Source organism: Eublepharis macularius, chromosome 13, assembly GCF_028583425.1.
Source record: "Eublepharis macularius isolate TG4126 chromosome 13, MPM_Emac_v1.0, whole genome shotgun sequence".
NCBI classification, from domain to species: domain Eukaryota; kingdom Metazoa; phylum Chordata; class Lepidosauria; order Squamata; family Eublepharidae; genus Eublepharis; species Eublepharis macularius.
In genome coordinates, this window is record NC_072802.1 from 57,058,548 (window position 1) to 57,077,244 (window position 18,697).

At 42.9% G+C, this 18,697-nt stretch overlaps 1 protein-coding gene across 1 annotated transcript in view; it reads right to left on the bottom strand.

Moving 5' to 3' along the window:
• The window catches only part of DGCR2 (DiGeorge syndrome critical region gene 2), an 84,501-nt gene that overhangs the window by 23,344 nt on the left and 42,460 nt on the right, over window positions 1-18,697 (bottom strand). Inside the window, exons 3-6 of the mRNA XM_054996082.1 lie at window positions 7,254-7,379; window positions 5,456-5,675; window positions 3,398-3,474; window positions 386-562 (exon numbers count right to left, since the gene is read on the bottom strand). Of these exons, the coding sequence (XP_054852057.1) occupies window positions 386-562; window positions 3,398-3,474; window positions 5,456-5,675; window positions 7,254-7,379 (600 nt within the window). The remainder of the gene's footprint in view (window positions 1-385; window positions 563-3,397; window positions 3,475-5,455; window positions 5,676-7,253; window positions 7,380-18,697) is intronic.

Below are 18,697 nucleotides of genomic sequence, written 5' to 3' on the forward strand. Positions count from 1 at the left end.
GGTCTTGGCATTGTAGTTCATGACGTTTCGCCAGCAGCTGTGACCGGCATCTTCAGAGGTGTCGCACTGAAAGACAGGGATCTCTCAGTGTCAAACTAGTTTTGACACTAGTTTTGACCCCAAAAACTAGTTTGACACTGAGAGATCCCTGTCTTTCGGTGTGACACCTCTGAAGATGCCAGTCACAGCTGCTGGCGAAACGTCAGGAACGACAATGCCAAGACCACGGCAATACAGCCTGGAAAATCCACAACAACCATCGTTCTCCAGCAGTGAAAGCCTTCGACAATATATAAAAAGCTCAATAATGGCATTTTTGCCTGCTTGAACCTCTCGTGCACAGGATACACAGTATAAAACAGGAATCTCAAAGCAGGGAACTCACTTCTTTTGCAAAGGAATGATGATTTTTCGTAGCAGTTTTCAGCATACCAGCTGTGAAAACCACGGTGCCGAAGGGTCGGGAAATGTGAACACTGAAACTGGGCACACAGGATGTTTTCATTTTCAGACACGGACGTGCTGAATGTAGGCTTAGGTGGCAGGAATACTTCTGATGAACCTAAAATGACAAGAATTCATCATAGCCCAGTTACAGAAGAAGCCACTACCAAGTCATTTAAGGCACAATTCAAGAAAATCACTCAAGTAGCTGCCTGATCTAAGTATGCAGAAAGAGGAGGCCATGATGCACTGGGAGCTTTGGAGTGGCAACACAGCCCAGTTCACACATGGAGGCTGCAATGAGGTGCAGTAACAGGCTGCACCATTTCGTTTCATAAATGTGAAGAATCACGTTTTGGAGTCCTCCCCTATACTGTAAACTCCCTGCAAATGGAAAATCAGCACACCAGTCTGAGAGAGACAGGACAAAACCTGAAGAAGGGCGCTCTGACTCTCGAAAACTTAAACTCTGAAAATCTTGTTATAATAATAACAACATTCAATTTATACACCACCCTTTGGGACAACTTAACACGCACTCAGAGCGGTTTATTATCTTCATGACAATCACCCTGTGAAGTGGGTGGGGCTGAGAGAGCTCTGAGAAGCTGTGACTGACCCAAGATCACCCTGCTGGCTGCAAACAGAGGAGTGGGGAATCATACCTGATTCTCCAGCTTAGAGTCCTGCCGCTCTTGAACTACTACACCAAACTGGTTCACATTGTTGGTCTCTAAGATACCACTGGACTCAAATCCTAAAGAACAAAACCTTTCTTCCTCCAGGGTAGTTTTCTACTTGCATGGACTTTAGGCAAGGGAACATTCCAAGCTGGCACAGACCATTTGCTGTCTCAAGGTGCAAGAATGAGGAGTCCAGTTTGTACAACATACTTTGCGCAGCCTTTCCAGGTTACTCCTCCTGTCACCCCTCCAATTTGCATGTAACATACACATACAGACTGGGCCTCTACACTCTGCTCCGTGGCCCTCCAAGGCAACTGACTGGCCACTGTGTGAAACAGTATACTGGACTAGGTGGAGCACAGGACTGATCCAGCAGGGCTCTTATGTTCTTAAATTAAACATAGCCAGGGAGACTCATCACCAATCACAGCTGTTGTGAATGGTCACTGCGCTCCTCTAGTATAACTGAGTGTTACAGACAGGCATCACAAACTATGCAGTTCATCGTTTTCATATTGCTGCTCATTTTTTCACATGTTGTATAACTTATGGATTTCGTTGGTAAGGAGAAGATTCAAGACTACCTGTAATTTTATCAACTGTTCGGTGCTTTGATAGATATTTTAGTGTATTATTGAACTGATGTTTTGCTAGGCAATAATATACCATACGACAATAACTCATCTTTGAAATAAATCTGTAAGATGGCAAAAGGTGACTTTTTGAACTTGCACAAGATCTGTAAGAACTTTTCCAAAGAATTTAAAGTATCCTCTTTATAAAGCTGCAGGCCCCAGAACAGCATTGCCGGATGTGTCCCACCTCCATATCCACAGTTGCCCCCATGTGTCATATTTCTAACGTTCTTTTCCAAACACAAATACACACATGCCAGGGGACTAATGTAACCATTATATTGTAGTTTCAGCACTACTTCTGCAAACCCAGGTTAGGGCAGCATTGCCCTCATAAAATTATAAAATGCAAGAAAGAATGGAAAGCCTCAGTGGAAGCCTTCACAGCTACATTTGATGACAAATCGGGATCTTTGGAGAAAACGAATTCAGTGATGTTCAAAGGTACCCTAAGTGCCATCTGCAGTTGTGCCAGAAGATGGCAGTGCAGGGATTCTTTCCCCCTCTGCTATTGGTTTAGACTTCATTTCTCCCCCTAAAATATCAAACACGAGTCAATTAACAGGCATCAACAAAAAGTGTAACACATACCAATTAGCATGCAACTGCACAAAGAAGATAATCCGCCTCTTGTACCAGAATTAAACACATAATGCTAAAGTACTTGTTTTTCTGTTCACATGAGAGTGATAAGATTATTTTCTCTCCCTTAGCAGCTGTAGATTTCCAATATAGTTTCCAAAAGTAAGTGTGGCCAAGAAACATTTCAGTTGCATTTGAGCAGGAACACCTCTCCTCTCCTCTCCACACACAACTGTACCTAAAAACAGCAAAGCTGTCAGGGACAGCAGCATGTAACCCTTGGAGATACAGAAGGAAAGCAAGAGGGCAAAGGGAACAAGGCTACTGCAAACTAGTTGCCAGAGGCACAAGCATCTGGTAAGAGATAAAAGGCACAATGGATTAAGAGTATTGGACTAGGACCAGGAAGGCCTGAGTTCAAATCCCAGTTTAGCCACAAAGTTCAACCTTGGACAACTTATTAATCTTCAGTCTCGACCTCACAAGTGTGGTCAAGAGCAGAGAGAGTAGGTCACCCTGAACTCTCTGTACAAAGGGCATGATAAAAACGTAATTTTAAAAAGTGGTGACTGTGGAGGATGGAGCACAGAAGTACCCTTCCATTTGCATAGCCACTTAGCCAAGAGGGAGTTTGAGCATTGCCATGAAACCTACTGAAGCCCTGCATGAATACTTACACTGGACTAAACCCAGAAGCTTGCAGGCAACTGATTTTGCAATTGGTATTGGGAAGGGAGAGGTAGAGTGGGAGAGACAACTGTAAGGAAAGGAAAAACTTAGGTGTGAATCTGGGGCTGTGTCACAAGCAAGGATTGTGGATTGGAATTGGGTGGGGCACTAACTGCATCTGACAGCAACCAGTAACAGGCTCAATACTCAAATTCCCTGTGCAAAACCTATTTGTAAAGCCCTTTTACATGATTCTTCCATTACCTGCCACTCCCTTTGACACTACTTTGTTTTGTCATTTCCAACACACCTATGTGAAGACAGCTATTACACCATATTAATGGAGATGCGTGAGAATTCATGTCTGTTTTCAGTTCTTACCTTTATAGGCGACTTCCCAGTGACCTTCCAGAGAATGGTTTCGGTTCGTGATGACAAACTGATATCCAACCCATAACCTACAATGAGATTTTCAAGAGACTACACTTGTAAAACGTCAAAGATGAAAAACATTTTTCAGAAATACTATTACAAAGGGGAAGTCTATACACGAAGTTTCCTGATGCTGATTTTCACTAGTATACCAGTCCTCTTAAAGATCCCACTAACCGTAAAAGGACAGGCAGATGTCTCTAAAACCAGGATCATTAAGAGGAACAATCCTGGGAAAGTCAAGAAACACTCAAAGCAAGCAAATATTGCTATGACCTTCTTGCAATTACATTTAAACCTCGAAATTCTGTGTTTTGCAATGCAACCTCAATGAGATGATCCAGCACTGTTATTCCAAAAGGGGCGAGTTGGACTTTTTAACTTGGAAAAAAATTACTCCCCCAATACTAACCTGTGGCACTGGTATAAAATACTGCCCTCTTCAAAAACGCACAACACGTTACTCAAGAAAAATCAGATAAAAACAGTACCAGCAATGAAACCAACAGCTCAAATACTGTGTAAATGTACCCAGTAACACAGTGGCAATGGAGCAATATGAAAACAAGACCAGCTCACTGAGCTTGGGGAAAGTTCTTTCGAACAGCCAAGTTCTGAACAAACCGTGGCAATAGAGGACTGCTGCAAAAGCAGATTTTCCCTAGGGAGGCAGCTCCAAAGAGGCAGTGGAAATGTCAAGGCAGCCTTGCTCCAAGTCCATGGCACTCAGACCTCTGAAAAGGAAGGTAAGAATTTCTGGAGCAGACCTTCTTCTGCTGATCTTATGGGATGAGAGGAAACAGATGGGGAAAGTGCTCATTCAGGGAAACACAGAACCCAAGCCATGAAAGGCTCTAAAGGCTACAACCAGCCCCTCAAGTTGGGCCCAGAAGCAAACTAGCATCTGTATAGGTGTACTGTGCTCCTGTGGCCCATTCTAACTAAAAGGCAGGGCCCAGAATCAAACCGTCATCCTTAGTTATCATGCTAAATTTATGTATTAGGTGAACTGCAGCTCCTAAAGCACTTCCAAGGACAGCCCCATGAGAGATCTCATTGTAGCTCTCTAAACAGGATGTCATTATACATTATTTTTAAGAATCAGAATATTCAGACAAAAGGATAATGATCCCAGGAGGTAGGAGGCAGGCAAAGGCCAAACGGCAAAATAACTGGCACGTAGCTTTATATTTTCAGTTGTCTTGGAAAGATCCCAGGACCGCTAATGTAAACAACTGAACAGCAGACAACGCAAATGTGTGCCTTCAGTTATCTGTGGTCCAACAGAGATGAAACAATTCAGTTCACAATACAGAACAATAATTTGATACAGAGATTCTTTTGTGATAAAAACAAGGATTGTTACAGGTTCCAAGTAGTTGGACAGCAGCATGCTGTAGCTACAGTATTCTGTGCTAAACAGCTGCTGGGTCTCCTCTGAGCAAGATCATCTGTGATGCTCAGGTCATTGTTTTTGTGAGGGCAAACTTCCAAGAGGAAAGCCTTTATCAGCAGGCAGCAGCACCATAAGGTTCAGGTGGGAGGTTGGAATCAAAACAAAGGACTAATATCTGGGACTCTCTCTTACCATCCTCTTTCCCTTTTTTTTTTTTTTGGAGCTCCTAATATCAAATGACCTTGAGTAATGACTAAAATCCAAAAGATTTAAAAAGGAAAAAATATGCTAGTCAGGAATTGTCGCCATCTTTATCAACAGACAGTTTAATGTGCTCTCAGGTCCCCACAGACACTGCAGCATTTGGTGAGATTACTGTGGTGGAGACCCTAACCAAAAGGCATCTCAGCCACAGTCTAATTTTAAAAGGGTTATTGATTTTAATGAGCTGCTTTCGGAGCTGAATTTGGTTGAAAAGCTGCATATCAATACCTCCATCAGCCAGCTTAGCAGAAGCCATTTGCCGAACTGAAGGCTTCTGTCACGTAAGTTGTGTTGTTGGCAAATCCCTGCTTCCTTGAAGAATTCAGCCCCTCTCTAAGCACACTCACCTCCGCTGGTCCTTCCGCCCAAAGGCCTTCTCTTCCGAGTCCCACTCCTGCTGCAAGATGAACTTGAGCTCCAGGTCAGTGCTGAAGGTGGCCAGCGAGCCATTCACCCTCTGGCACGTCTGCACAGCGTCCCAGTAGTTCTCCCCATTCAAATATACTCGGTAGCAACTGGCGGTGCCGTCATAATGATGCCATCCTGACGGGCATTTCCCTAGGAAGCATGAAGAAGAAAAAAGGGAAACAATTCCCACCCCCAGTTAGGATCTCAACCTGACGCATCATGTTTTTAGTAGCCTGTAAAATCAGTTGTTACAATGGAGGCCCAATTCTTACTGAGAGACTCTACCACTTCAGATTGGAAATGTGGGCTTGCATGACTGAATGATCCTCCAATTAAAAAAAAATTCTTCACACAGATGAAGAGAAGGTAGGTTAAAGCCCTCCCACACACACACACACATGCAGAAGCTTTTTAAAAAATGTTCCTAACACATGAGTTTCCACAGCTAGTCTGAAATGGTACAGCCCTGACACAAGATTTACTGCCTCATGATCAAATAAGAGGAGACACTAGAAGATCTGTGATAGCCAGACCGCTTGCTAAACAGCAGCTAGAAGAGGCCCAAAACAGCTCCCTGGAGTTGCCATTAGCCCACTAGAATAAATATACAGGCAACCAGGACTCCCCGGTGAGTGTGAACACTGAGGTCTGGAAACAGTATTACTTACTTTGATTATATCCCACCTTTCTCCTCAATGGGGATCCAAAGTGGTTACATTGTTCTCCTCTCCTTCATTTTATCCTCGCAACAGCCCTATGAAGCAGGTTAGGCTGAGAGTGCGTGACGCTTCCATGGCAGAATGAGAATTCTGGGTGTCCCAAATCCCAGACCGACACTCTAACCACTATACAACACTGGCTCTCTACAGGGGAAAAAGTTAAATACTATCCTTCCTAAATCTAAATTCCCCACCCCCCTTTTCATTTAACAACAAAGAAGCATTCTGGAAAGCCAATTATCAGTGACTATTAATCACCTGACACTCACTGAGAATTACACCTAATATGTACTTTGGTATATCAACTTGTAGAAAGGCATTCAGACTTAAAAGGATATGGTATAAACAACTGATCAGATAACAGAAAACATACAGAATGTATGTAATACAAGACAGGTCTACATTTGATCCTCAGAGTTCCTTTCTAGGCTTGCCAGGATCAACTTTTCATTCTCACAAACACCCCAGCATCCGCTCTAGCAAAAACTGCTATGTGATTTCTCCATGCACCATATCGGCAACACTGCCCTATTTCAGTATGCACAAATGAAAATCACTGGCACTTTAATGTGTCTAACTTTGTCTGGAGATGTCTATAGTAGTTTTATTAATCGCTCTGACATAACAAATCTGGAAAAAGAGATAAGTTACTCTTGCATTGCAAGTTAGAAGTAACATGGAGTTTCTGTGGCCATTAAAATTAACAGAAAAGTTTAGGGCTGAAGATGTGCACACACACGTTTAAAGCCATTCCTGATTTTTTTCCCTCTTTTTTTTTAAAACTACCAGGACAGCCGATGGGGAAAACTAATGGCAATGTTTAAAACACATATCAGAAGACAGATGTTTAACTCTCTGTCAAGGATGCCTTGAATCAATTGAGTTAAATTTAGCATATGTTTCAGAAGAGCTTAAAAGCCACTGGAACTAATTTTGTGAGCTACTCATTTAATGTGCTTTGTATGCTGAAGTATTTCTAGAATTCTTTGCTGGATTTGCTTCCAAGTCCACAACTTACTGCTAAACCGAACTGGCTGTGCCATATTGACTGTGTGAAAGCGGGTTGTGTCCCCTCCTCTTCTGCGATTATGCCTGGAGTCCACACTCTCCTTTCCGTGATAATTTCGCTGGTCTCCAGTGAAATCTAGAGTGAAAAAGACCAAAAAAAGACACATTCAGAAGCAGTAGAAAACTGGGAATTTTTCATTTAATCAGCCACAGTACAGGGAATCTCTTCAGTAATTCTTCCTAATATTCGAACTGACAGACAACAAAGGTCATCTCAAAACAACAGAGAACAACGTGTGACATTTCCAGAAGGAAAAAAGTACAGTGAAAGAAGATTCCTGTAAATTAAGCTCTCTCTTTTGGGCTAAATATTTTTGCTTGTTTGATTAAGAAGCACCTAGCTCACACATAAGCAAAGACCTTCTAGGGCTTAAAAGTTAGACTTCACAGATCCATTCCCCTAGTGCTTTCTTCCCCTTAGGCAAGAGACTCTTCTGCTGAGAATTTAACTCTTACTAAAGACAACACAGAAAACTGCAGTTCTGTAGGAACCCAGCAAAGGAATCTGAAGAACTGAGGCTCTGTTATATCACAGCAATTACACCAGACATCTTCACAGCATAATGCGTGCAAGTGCATCTCAAAATGTTGGCAAATGTTCCAGAGTGGATAAAGTTTCATTGCTTCCACCCCTACCCCAACCCCTTCAGCCAAACTCTGCCCACAACATGGAATCCTGCTGGAGCATGCGAGATGTATATTGTATCTGAGCAACACAGACAATCACTTTCATCAGCAAACTAGATTCACCGTGGCTTATTCACTACATCTAGCAATGAAGTGGCTGCCCCTCCCCCCAATGCCAATCATGAAAACAGCAAATCCAAGTCACCCAAAGACAAGGTGGAGTCTCTACGTACTCAAGAGACTCTCCAGGTATGAAGAGAACTATGACTTGTGAAGACATCAAAAGAAAGACTCGCCCCTCCAAAGACACCCTGGCCAGGGAAGGTCTGAATAGGTTCCAAAAGCACAGGATGTTGAGAGCAACTAAGAGTCCATTAAAGGGAAGGAGCAAAATACTAGCCTGCTTAAGCCCTTGACAGAAGCTATTGGGAGGGGGATTTCCTAATTGCTCCCCCCTCCCAAGATCCCGCTCAGCCACTCAGGTTGGGCAGAAAAACACCAAACTTCAGTTATGGAAGCTTAGCTATCACTTGGGACAAGCTGTGATTCGCTGGTAAATGAGAATCAAAAACTGCGGCTTGAAATGGGTGGCAAACCATGGTTTGTGCTAAGATGGCAAAATGACTAAACTGGCAGAACCTAGCGGTGGTAATGGCACCACCTCCAGAGGCTGACACTCCATGAAAGCGGTAGTGCCAACAGAAAATGAAAGCAGCCAAGCCGCTTGAAACAGGGTTTGAAGCAATGTTAAAGAAAGTCAGTGTAAAATTCATCCATATCATGAGGCAGACTGACTACTGCCAAGCTACCAATTACCCTCCGTCACTATCTCCCTCCCTTCTTTAAAGGGTTGACTAAAAACTTAAGTGATCTCTGATCTCCCAAATCTGTGATGCTATTTATGCCTCTCCATAATGTAACTTTCTTTCTGAAGTGGATACCTATATCATTCAGCAATTAAAGGGGGGCAGGTTTCTAAACTCTACTACCAGCACTACTGACATTTTCTTAAATTACTGTACAGCAAGAACAGACTGCATTGAATCTATACACACAAAACCAGAAATAATTCAACTTGTAGAATCAGTGCAAAGTCTATAGCATAAACACATAGCAAGGGCACAACACAGAACCTGTTACTTCTATCCAGGCAAAAACCACAGAACAAGGGATATGCTTTTCAAAAGGTTCTTCAAAATCCCTAAGTGTGTTCTAGGAAAAGGGGGAACACAGTGATTCTAATACTGAGTTGCTTCCATATGCATCCCATCACAAAGTTGTAGCTCATTGCTCTCATTTCCAGAAACTTCTGGCTGACAGAAGTTGTAAAACTCCAACAAATTCATGAGAGGATCAGCAGAGGTTAGAGGTTGTTTCCATACTTGGGGTCTTGCTTCGCCTTGCATATAGTGTTGGGTTTAACCTTTGCTTGCATATATATATGTCTTTGTTTCTATGTTGCTTGTAAAGCAGTTTTCCATCACGTCAATGTATGTTTTCCTGGACCACCCTTGCTCTGGTCTTTAATTTTTGTGCAATCCCATAGAGCCTTTTATAAAACTTTTTAATGTGTGAATGACATGGTGTGCTTTACCACCACCACCCTTCCCCAGAGCCACGGTGGCTTTTTTTCCCCAATGCTGAAAGATCTGCGTGCTGCAATGCCACCTACCCATTTTTTGCTATTTTTTTCATTTGTTGAAGTTTTAATTGCACTAGTACACTACTTTGCCATTGTGACTCACACCACAACTTGTATTTTTCTTGCCTTTTGTTTTCTCTCATGTGTGGGGGGGGGCGGGGGGGCTCTTGCATTTTTTTCCTAATTTTTTTTTAACAGAAAAGTGGTTCTAGCACTGGAGCGCTATTTTTTTGATGAAAAATTATAGCTGATGCCTTTTTTCAAAGTATCCATTACAAAACAGAGCACACGCGAAAATCGTGAGTTGGTCGATCAATAACCCTCTTCACAGCAGCCAAGCACTTGGAAGAGTCATTCAGGTGGCATTTTTGAGCATCTCAGAGTCCCCTCAAGAGAATCCGTTATTTGCATACAGAGAGCATAGTTAGGAAGACCCCAAAAACGTCCAGACAGAGAAAAAACAATGGGGTATGTGGGATGTCCTGGCAAGAGAGGGAGATTAGATTTAAGTTTGGGGGGAGAGGAGAAGGTGCAAGTGGCACTGCGTGCCTCACTCTGCAATATCGACTGCTTTGAAAGGACTGTTGAACAAATGGCGAGCATGGGACACAATTGTTCTTCACTTGAGTACAGAACAAAAAGGCAATGTGCTTAAAATATAAGCACATTGTTGTTCACAAGGGCCGTTCTGGGAATGCCTCAGCAACCTGCCCATTCTATAGTGGCCCAAAGGAATCCTCCTTGGGGACGCTAGTGTGAAGCGTGAGTGCTTAGCCAGAAACATCTCTTATGTTTCCAGTGTTCCTATGGGGCGACCGTGGAACTGAGGGAAGGATCGGAGGAGTTATTTATACATGACCTGGTAACAACTGACCCAGACCACCTCAGATCCTCATCACCACTCCCTCAAGGTGAGTACACACGTTTAGCATTTCGAGCCCCCCAAAGTCACATCATTGTGGTAGCAGCCATGCTGTCTACTTTATATTCCGTCTGAAACCATAGTAGAGAAAGATCCGGTGACAATAACATGAGGGAAATCTAGAAAACACACATATAATTGAACAAATGGATTCTGGTGCGCAATCCCCCGTCCCCAGACAACTGATAGCACAAGCCTGTCCAAAATGTGTATTTTCTACTCTTCCACTTCCCAATCCCATCTTGAACTTTTAAAACTTCTGACAACTGCTGTAAGTTCGGTAACGAGCTTCTGCTTATCCTGGTATGCTATAAAAATTGAAATTTAAATGCAGAAATTCCTCACATTACTTCCCATGTTTTCAGCAACATAGCCAAGCAGGAGAGAAGTCATCCTCGGGGTCTGTGGAGAGGAATCATCAAGGACAGCTTTAACAGGTACCTCCTTCCCCACCCCAAGGAGAACAAGGTATTATCTAATGCTACAGTTTTCCAACAGCAAATTAAACTTACAACCAAATATTGCCATAGAACAGTATCAGGTGCTTAAGCCTAATATACCGCTATTTCATATTTCTAGCTATTTCTCAGGGGACATATCTGGAGAGATTGCTACTGAGGATGAGATTTAACAGCTGTAGAGTCAGTGACATAGGAATTGTTTCATGTATATCCTCAACTATCTGTAAAGACGCTTAATTTGCCTGACATTTTCTCCGCAGGCTGCCAAAGTGTTCCGTGGTCTTTGAGAAGGAAATTTATGTATCTTCACAGCTACTAGGGTTTTTTTCCTGCTGTAAAGGAATTTCAAGGCAATCCTTCATAAATTTTACTTATGATTCCTCTTTCTCCACATTTCTCAGATTCTGCACAGGAGAAGATCATGGCAGAGCAGTTGCCAGCAACATGACAGAGAAATCAGCATACCAGGAGATGCTGTGTGGCTGGTCTTTATAGTGTGGCAGAGCGAGTGATGACTCTCTCAACTGAGGAACACAATCTAGAGACGGAATGGAGAAAAAAAGAAACTGCAGGACACTTACTGCTGGCACAAGGAGATGATTGCAGAGGAGACTCGACACCACAGTGAATTGGTTGAGGAAGGAAGGGAGGAGAGAAAAATATTCCAGGAAGTACTGCAACAAAATTTTGCTTTTCTGAGTAGTGCTGTCTCCACTCTAAAAGCAATAGGGGAAATTCTGACTCGGCAGCATAAGGGGATCAATAGGCAGCCAACAGAAGGCGCTGCCAATGAGTCTAAAAATGCCTCTGACTGAGTGGGGGATGCCCTAATGGTTCTACTTTAGGACATGTGTTGCCACTTGGTTTTTTGCCTCCCCACCCCCCTTCCAACCCATTGGAAATGTATCCTATACTGTCCCGGTACATGGTAGGACCAAGCAGTTGCAGGACAATCAGAAAGGGAAAAAGTACCAAGAAAGACAAAACAAATTCTATAACATTAAACTTTATTTGACAACATTCAACTGCTGATGTGTTCTTGAGGGAAGGTTTCTTTCAAACCACATAATAAACAATGAATACTAAACAGCAACACAATCAAGACCGTAGGTGCTCAACCATAAAATTGGCCAGTTCTGCTCTGACCCGCTTCCCCTCTTCTAAATGCTTGTTGTTATTTCAGATGAAGGCATCATTACTTGGAGGAACAGAAACTGGTGGAGGTTCTACCACCTGATCAAGTACACAATGTGCCTCTTCTCCTCACCAATGTTGTGTAAAATAATGCATGCGGTTTCAACAGAGGTGACATTGTGCTCAGCAACTGGAAGGCATGTAGACAGGCACCTCCATCTTGCTTTCAGCCTCCCAAATGCACATTCCACCACATTTCTGGCTTTACGAAAAGCATGGTGAAAAACCCTTTGGCACCAGGAACGACCATTATGGAAAGGCTTCATTAGCTAATGATGCATTGGATATGAGCCATCAGCCACTACCAGCAGTGGGATGGAGACTTCACTGATGGTAATGGTAGGGTCGCCAGGAACGAAAACCCCAGCGTCCATGGACTCACATAATGCCAAGTTGATGAACATGAAAGTATCATGATTTTTCCCACTCCATCCTATCTCAGCATCAATGAACCTTTCCCTGTGGTCTACTGTTCCTTGTAGAAGGACAGAGAAGTGCTTTCTGGTCCCACACTTTGTCCTCCTGGGGAGCAGATAGGAATATGTGACCCATCGATGGCCCCTATGCAGTGCAGGAACCCGAGCCTACCAAATCTGTCCATGATCTGGAAGGATGCAGAGGTCAAGATCTCAAACAATGTATGAGTATTAACATCTTTAGAGATACAGGCTGAGGAGCAAATCTCTAACCACAGGGTTCCCTTTACAGTAAAGCGGACAATTTATACTGGCCAAAAAATTGTCAATAGCATTGCAATAACAGTATTACATAATAATAATAATAACAACAACAACAACAATAACAGCAGCAGCAACAACAACAACATTAAATTTATATACCCTCCTTCAGGACAACTTAACGCCCACTCAAGAGTAGTTTATAAACAATCACCCTGTGAGGTGTATGGTGCTGAGAGAGCTCTGAGAAGCTGTGACTGACCCAAAGTCACTCAGCTGGCTTCAAGTAGAGGAGTGGGGAATCAAACCCAGTACTCCAGATTAGAGTCCTGCCGCTCTTAACCACTACACCAAACTCACCTTGTCAACCTCACTGCCAGGCACACTGTCTTCCTTAGAAACCTGATCTCAATAGCAAAGCACAATTTGAGCAACTGTGAACAAGCTGATCCCAAACTGCTCCCTGACTTGCTGGTAGCAGTTTGTGTTTGCTAAATATCATATCACTGCAGCCACTCTCTTGTCTACTGAGACTGGCTTCCACATAAAAGCTGCTTGTCTCTGCAGCCTCGGTCAGAGTAAGGACAGTGATAATTTCATTGAATGTTTCCTTCATCATCCTAAAACTTTTGAGCCACCACTTGTCATCCCATACTTCAAGGACCAGTCGGTACACGTAGGAAAAATCCAGGAACTTTGAGGACTATGCTCTTCAGTTAGGGCATACCAGCACGATCAAAGCTTCAACCACCAAGCACATCAGCCAGACATACGATGATGCATCACAGGTTTAGTTTTGCAGTTCAGCCTCAAGAAAATGTGCCTTCTCCATGCCGCATGGCAAAGGAAAATCACAGTTAGATCTAGTGAGGTTTTCAAAGTCAGTATGAGCAACTATACACACAACAGAATCAGTTCTGTTTCAGAGGCCATGATGTTTTAATTCCTGAGACATCTCCTGTACCACAGTTACCTATCCAAAAAACAAAGAGTTTAAAATCTGCTGTTAAATAGAGTTCAAAAACTGAGCCAAGATTGGATACACCAATGGAAATACAGTCATTTGAGCAAGAGGTGTTTCAACTGATAAAAGAGGCGGGGCACAGCTAGGGGAAAAAAATCTGAAGTACCTCTTCAGCAGTATAACACTATAGCATGTTAACCATTTTTTTTAAAAGGCACAGTACTCCAGAGGATGGAGGGAGCAGCAATAGCGGGAAAGGATTTTTTTTTCATAACATTTGTAAGCTAAAACTGTAAGCTTTAGCTGTAAGCACAGGAAAGGCAGTTTAGGGCGTGAAATCGCCTTGTTTCTGAATAACTCATGAGACAACTGGATGATAGCCAGAAAGTTCAGTAAGTGCAGAAACAGCCAGTCGTGTAACCTGTGGCCCTCAAGATCTACAAGCATCTGTCAGGGCTACAACAACATGCATTCACTTGGTGCCTAGTCAGCTCCATTGCCCTATGTCCCCTCCAGTAAGAAAGGTGGTGATACTGCACTTACTCAAATGCAAGATTAGTTTTACTTTGAAGTATGCCATAACAAGAGCGGACTATCTTAAATTTGCATACAAGTTACAGTTATGTGCAGTATTTAAAAAAAACCTTTATGTTTAACATAAAACATGGGGAGAGGGTCATCTTACATTCAGGATCATTGTCCTTTCAAGTAAACATGGTAACAGGGCTATCAGAAAGGTATGGGAATGGCAAAAGAACAGGTCATGTGGGGAGCAGAACATTTGCCTGAGAGTGAAATAATTGATGCTCCTACAGAAAAAAAGACTTCCCCCCAACTTCCAAGTGCACAGACTTTAACCTGATGGGTAACATGTTCAATATGGAAAGAATGAACCAAAATGAAACTTCTTGACCACACAGCGCAATCAAATATTTTACTTCATTTATACCCCACCCTTCTCTCCAGAGGCTTATATCATTCATTCTCCTCTCTTCCATTTTAATAATAACAATTGTGCTTATATACCGCTCTTCTAAAAAGATTAATGCCCCTCTCAGTGGTGAACAACTCAATGTTGTTATTATTCCCACAATACAGCTGGGAAGCTGGCTGAGATTAGTGGCTTTCTCAAGGCCACCTACTGAGCTCATGGCAGTAGCAGGATTCAAACCAGAAGAGCCCTGATTTGCAACCCAACCACTTCACCACTATGCTACAGTATATCCTCACAACAACCTTGTGAGATAGCTTACGACTGAGTGTGTGTGACTGGCCCAAAGAACCCAGCACGTTCCCAAAGCAGAATGGGGATTTGAAGCTGGGACTCCCAAATTCTAGTCCGACACCCTAACCCAGTGATGGCGAACCTTTTTGAGCCCGAGTGCCCAAACTGCAACACAAAACCAACTTATTTGTTTCAAAGTGCCAACACTGCAATTAAACCTGAATACTGAGGTTTTAGTTTAGAAACAACTCATACAGTTGTCCGAACCTCTCTCCCCCGCCCCCCCACCGAGTCACAAATGAAAGTAAAGGAGCAGAGCAGAATGAATGCAAGCAGCTTGCGTTCCTTTGGAGCTCAGCACCACTCGCCTTGCACTCATTCATTTTCTCTCCCCCCCCCCGCCCCAGTCACAAATGAAAGTAAAGGAGCAGAGCAGAAGTAATCCAAGCAGCTTACTGTTCCTTTGAAGCCCAGCACCACTCGGCTTGCACTCGGAGGAAAAGGAAACATGTGGATGGGGCCAAAACCAACGTGACCTCTCTTCAGATCTACCAGAACGCCATTCCTGTGCGTTCCGGCTCCAAATGAGCCCTGGGAAAAGGAATCACGTGGGCAGGGCCAAAACCCACGCCTCCAAATGAGCCCTGGCTCGCATGCCCACAGAGAGGGCTTTGCGTGTTGGCTGTGGCATGCGTGCCATAGGTTCGCCATCGCTGCCCTAACCACTACACCACACTGGCTCTCAGAAGTCTGACCATTTTTTTTTATTTATTTATTTACATTTAGTTCACCTTCCTCAAGGCAGAATACACAGTGTAATTCAATACAATCAGCAGCTGGGACATTCAATAAACTGATTGCGGAAATCTGAAAACAGCCTACCCGAAAAGGTCAGGAAAGCTCACACTCTCCTGACTTTCTGCAAACTAAGCAAAATTGAATTATTCAAGAGGGATTTTTACTCAGATAGGAGGGCTGTACTGTAAAGAAGTGGTCTCAAAGAGCTGCTTAAATAAAAGGATAAGGATTATAGACATTACTACTATGTACTGTCTATTGCTGTAAGTATGATCCTACTGGACAGTTTCTACGTTGTTTAATATGTCAGTCTCAGAATTGCTTATGCTCTGTTTCGACATTTCTTCAACTCTGTATTGGATTAGTGCTAGTTTTAAATCTTTGCAAATGTGCATTTATACACCCTATTACATTGTTTATTGAAATGACTTTGAAACTGACTGTACTGACTCACGGAGTATAATCCGCCTTGAGTCTCAATACAAAAGACAAGTCTATAAATAATGTAAATAGCAGTAGTCCACATGTAATAAGAGCATAGTGCTGGAACAGGAGGACTCAGCAGCTATTTATGATTCAAGAAATCCCAACTTTTTTTCTCTCACTGCTGCCATCTTCCCTGTAGGCCCACTTCAGATTATTTACTTATATAGCAAAACACATCTGAAACACCTTCCAACTAATAACATCTGTGTGCATACGTACTGGCTCTCCGGTGGCCAATACATATGCACAAGTGACTGGGCATGTGGTCATTTGCAATTCTCATTTAGAAGCAGAGCATCTAAAATGCTGAGCCATCAGAGGCTCTCTCCAATTAAGGTGTTTTGGTTTTGTTTTTAAGCCTGAACAAATGTTTTCAACTCAACAAGACTGGCATTGTTCAGAGATGATTCAGTGACCTACTTCTTTCAAAGTTGTCAACAACAGGAAATAGTCTAAACTAGCATAAGTGGCACTACAATCAACCTGCATTGTCTACAACTTGGGAACAAATAGGCTTTGAGATTGCTCACAAATCAATTTATTAAGGGCCAGTGAGTTTCATGTCAACAGACTTCTTTATGGGCAACTCAACTGGTTTCTTCTATCAATGTGGTGCAGTGGCAAGAGCACGTGACAAGGATCCAGAAGACCCAGGTTTCAATCCATGTACTCTGCTATGAAAGTGTGCTAGGTGACCTGGGGCTGGTCATTCTGCCTCAGCGGGGCTATTGCTGTGAGGATAACATGAAGCAGGGGAGAATGATATTGTAAGTAGGGATGTGCAATTCAAGTTCAAAATACAGTAAAAGTACTGAATTTTACCTGATTTGGTAAAATTCGGTATTACCGAACTTAAATATGCATTACCGAATAAATTTGGTAATACTGAATTTAAGTTTACCGAATTTATTCAGTAAAATTTGGTAAAATTTGGGAAGCGCAGCAGCACTCTTCCTTGCTGTTCCTTTCCTAAGAACAGCAAAGAAACACTGCCTGCTACCTTTTTTTAACCTAATGGGAGGGTGGAGAAGGGGAGTAAATCAGAGGCGGGGGGGAGTGTGAGCGGCCAATCCTTGCAGCTCTTCTTACCTGGCCAACGGGATTCTCAAGAAGGAGAGTGTCTTTTTTAAACGGCTGCAAGGAGTTAAATTAGGAGGCTTGCTTCAAACAGCCTCCAATTAGCCCTGGCCGGGAGATTAACAGACAATGCCTGCGGGCTGTTGGCTTTCTCTCCTGGCCTGCTTTGGACTGCAACTGGATCTTGCTGCCCAGTGGTGAGTGGAGTGTATTCCTACCTACTGCCTGTTTGAGAGTCATAGACGCACTGGATTTTTTCTCTCTTTGGGAGGAGGAGGTTGGCATGATGTCTGCGAGGGATGGGGGGGCAAAGATTTTTATTATTTTGCATTTTAAAAGCTGGTTGTTTTTGCTGTGTGAGGGGCTTTGATTTTTTTTTGTGTAGGGGGAGCTTTGATTTCCCACTCCTCCACTTGAAGCCAGCTGGGTGACCTTGATAATACTGAGCACGTGGCTTCTAGGAACTCTCTCAGCCCCACCCACCTCACAGAGTGATTATTGTTGTGGGGATAATACATACTTTGTAAACTGCTCTGAGTGGGCGTTAAGTTGTCCTGAAGGGCGGTATATTAATTGAATGTTATTATTATAGAATAGACACCATCATAAATAAGGTGCTTGTTCTTACAGTGACCAGGGAATGAAGGGGCATTTTGGTCCTCTTACCCCTTCTCCATAGGGAGCCATCAATGTTGCTTTACTGTTAGGCAGACCTAAGGCAGCCAGTCAATCTTTATTACGGTCATAGACCACACAATAATAGCATACACCTAAGGCAGCTATTAGAGCAGTAAGGAACACCCGATGGACAGAATATTCTATATTCAATGGCAGCCATGTTGGTCTGTAGTAGAAAAGAAAGATTTAAGTCCAGTGGTACCTTAGAGACCAACAACTTTATCATGGTATGAGCTTTCGAGATTCAAAGCTTCCTTCTTCAGATACCAGATACCTAAAGAAGGGTGCTTTGACTCTCAAAAGCTCACACTCTGAAAATCTTGTTGGTCTCTAAGGTACCACTAGAGTCAAATCCTAATGACAAAAGGAGGACTCAGGGCACAGCTGACTACACTGTGAAGAAGTGTCTGGAAATCCATTAGCGGGTGAAGGGAAGCTTTTGAGTAAAGTAAACGCCTTGGATTCACCTAGGAATCAACAAGCCAGGAGATCAGAAAAGTATGGCAAGGCACTTCAAATCCAATGGAAGAGCAAAAGAGGAACTATTTTAATGTTCCAAAGAGCACCTGAATGCCAACCACGAATTAGAGATACAGTATTGCAATACGATCAGCTAAAGCAACATCACTCAGTAAACTAGAAG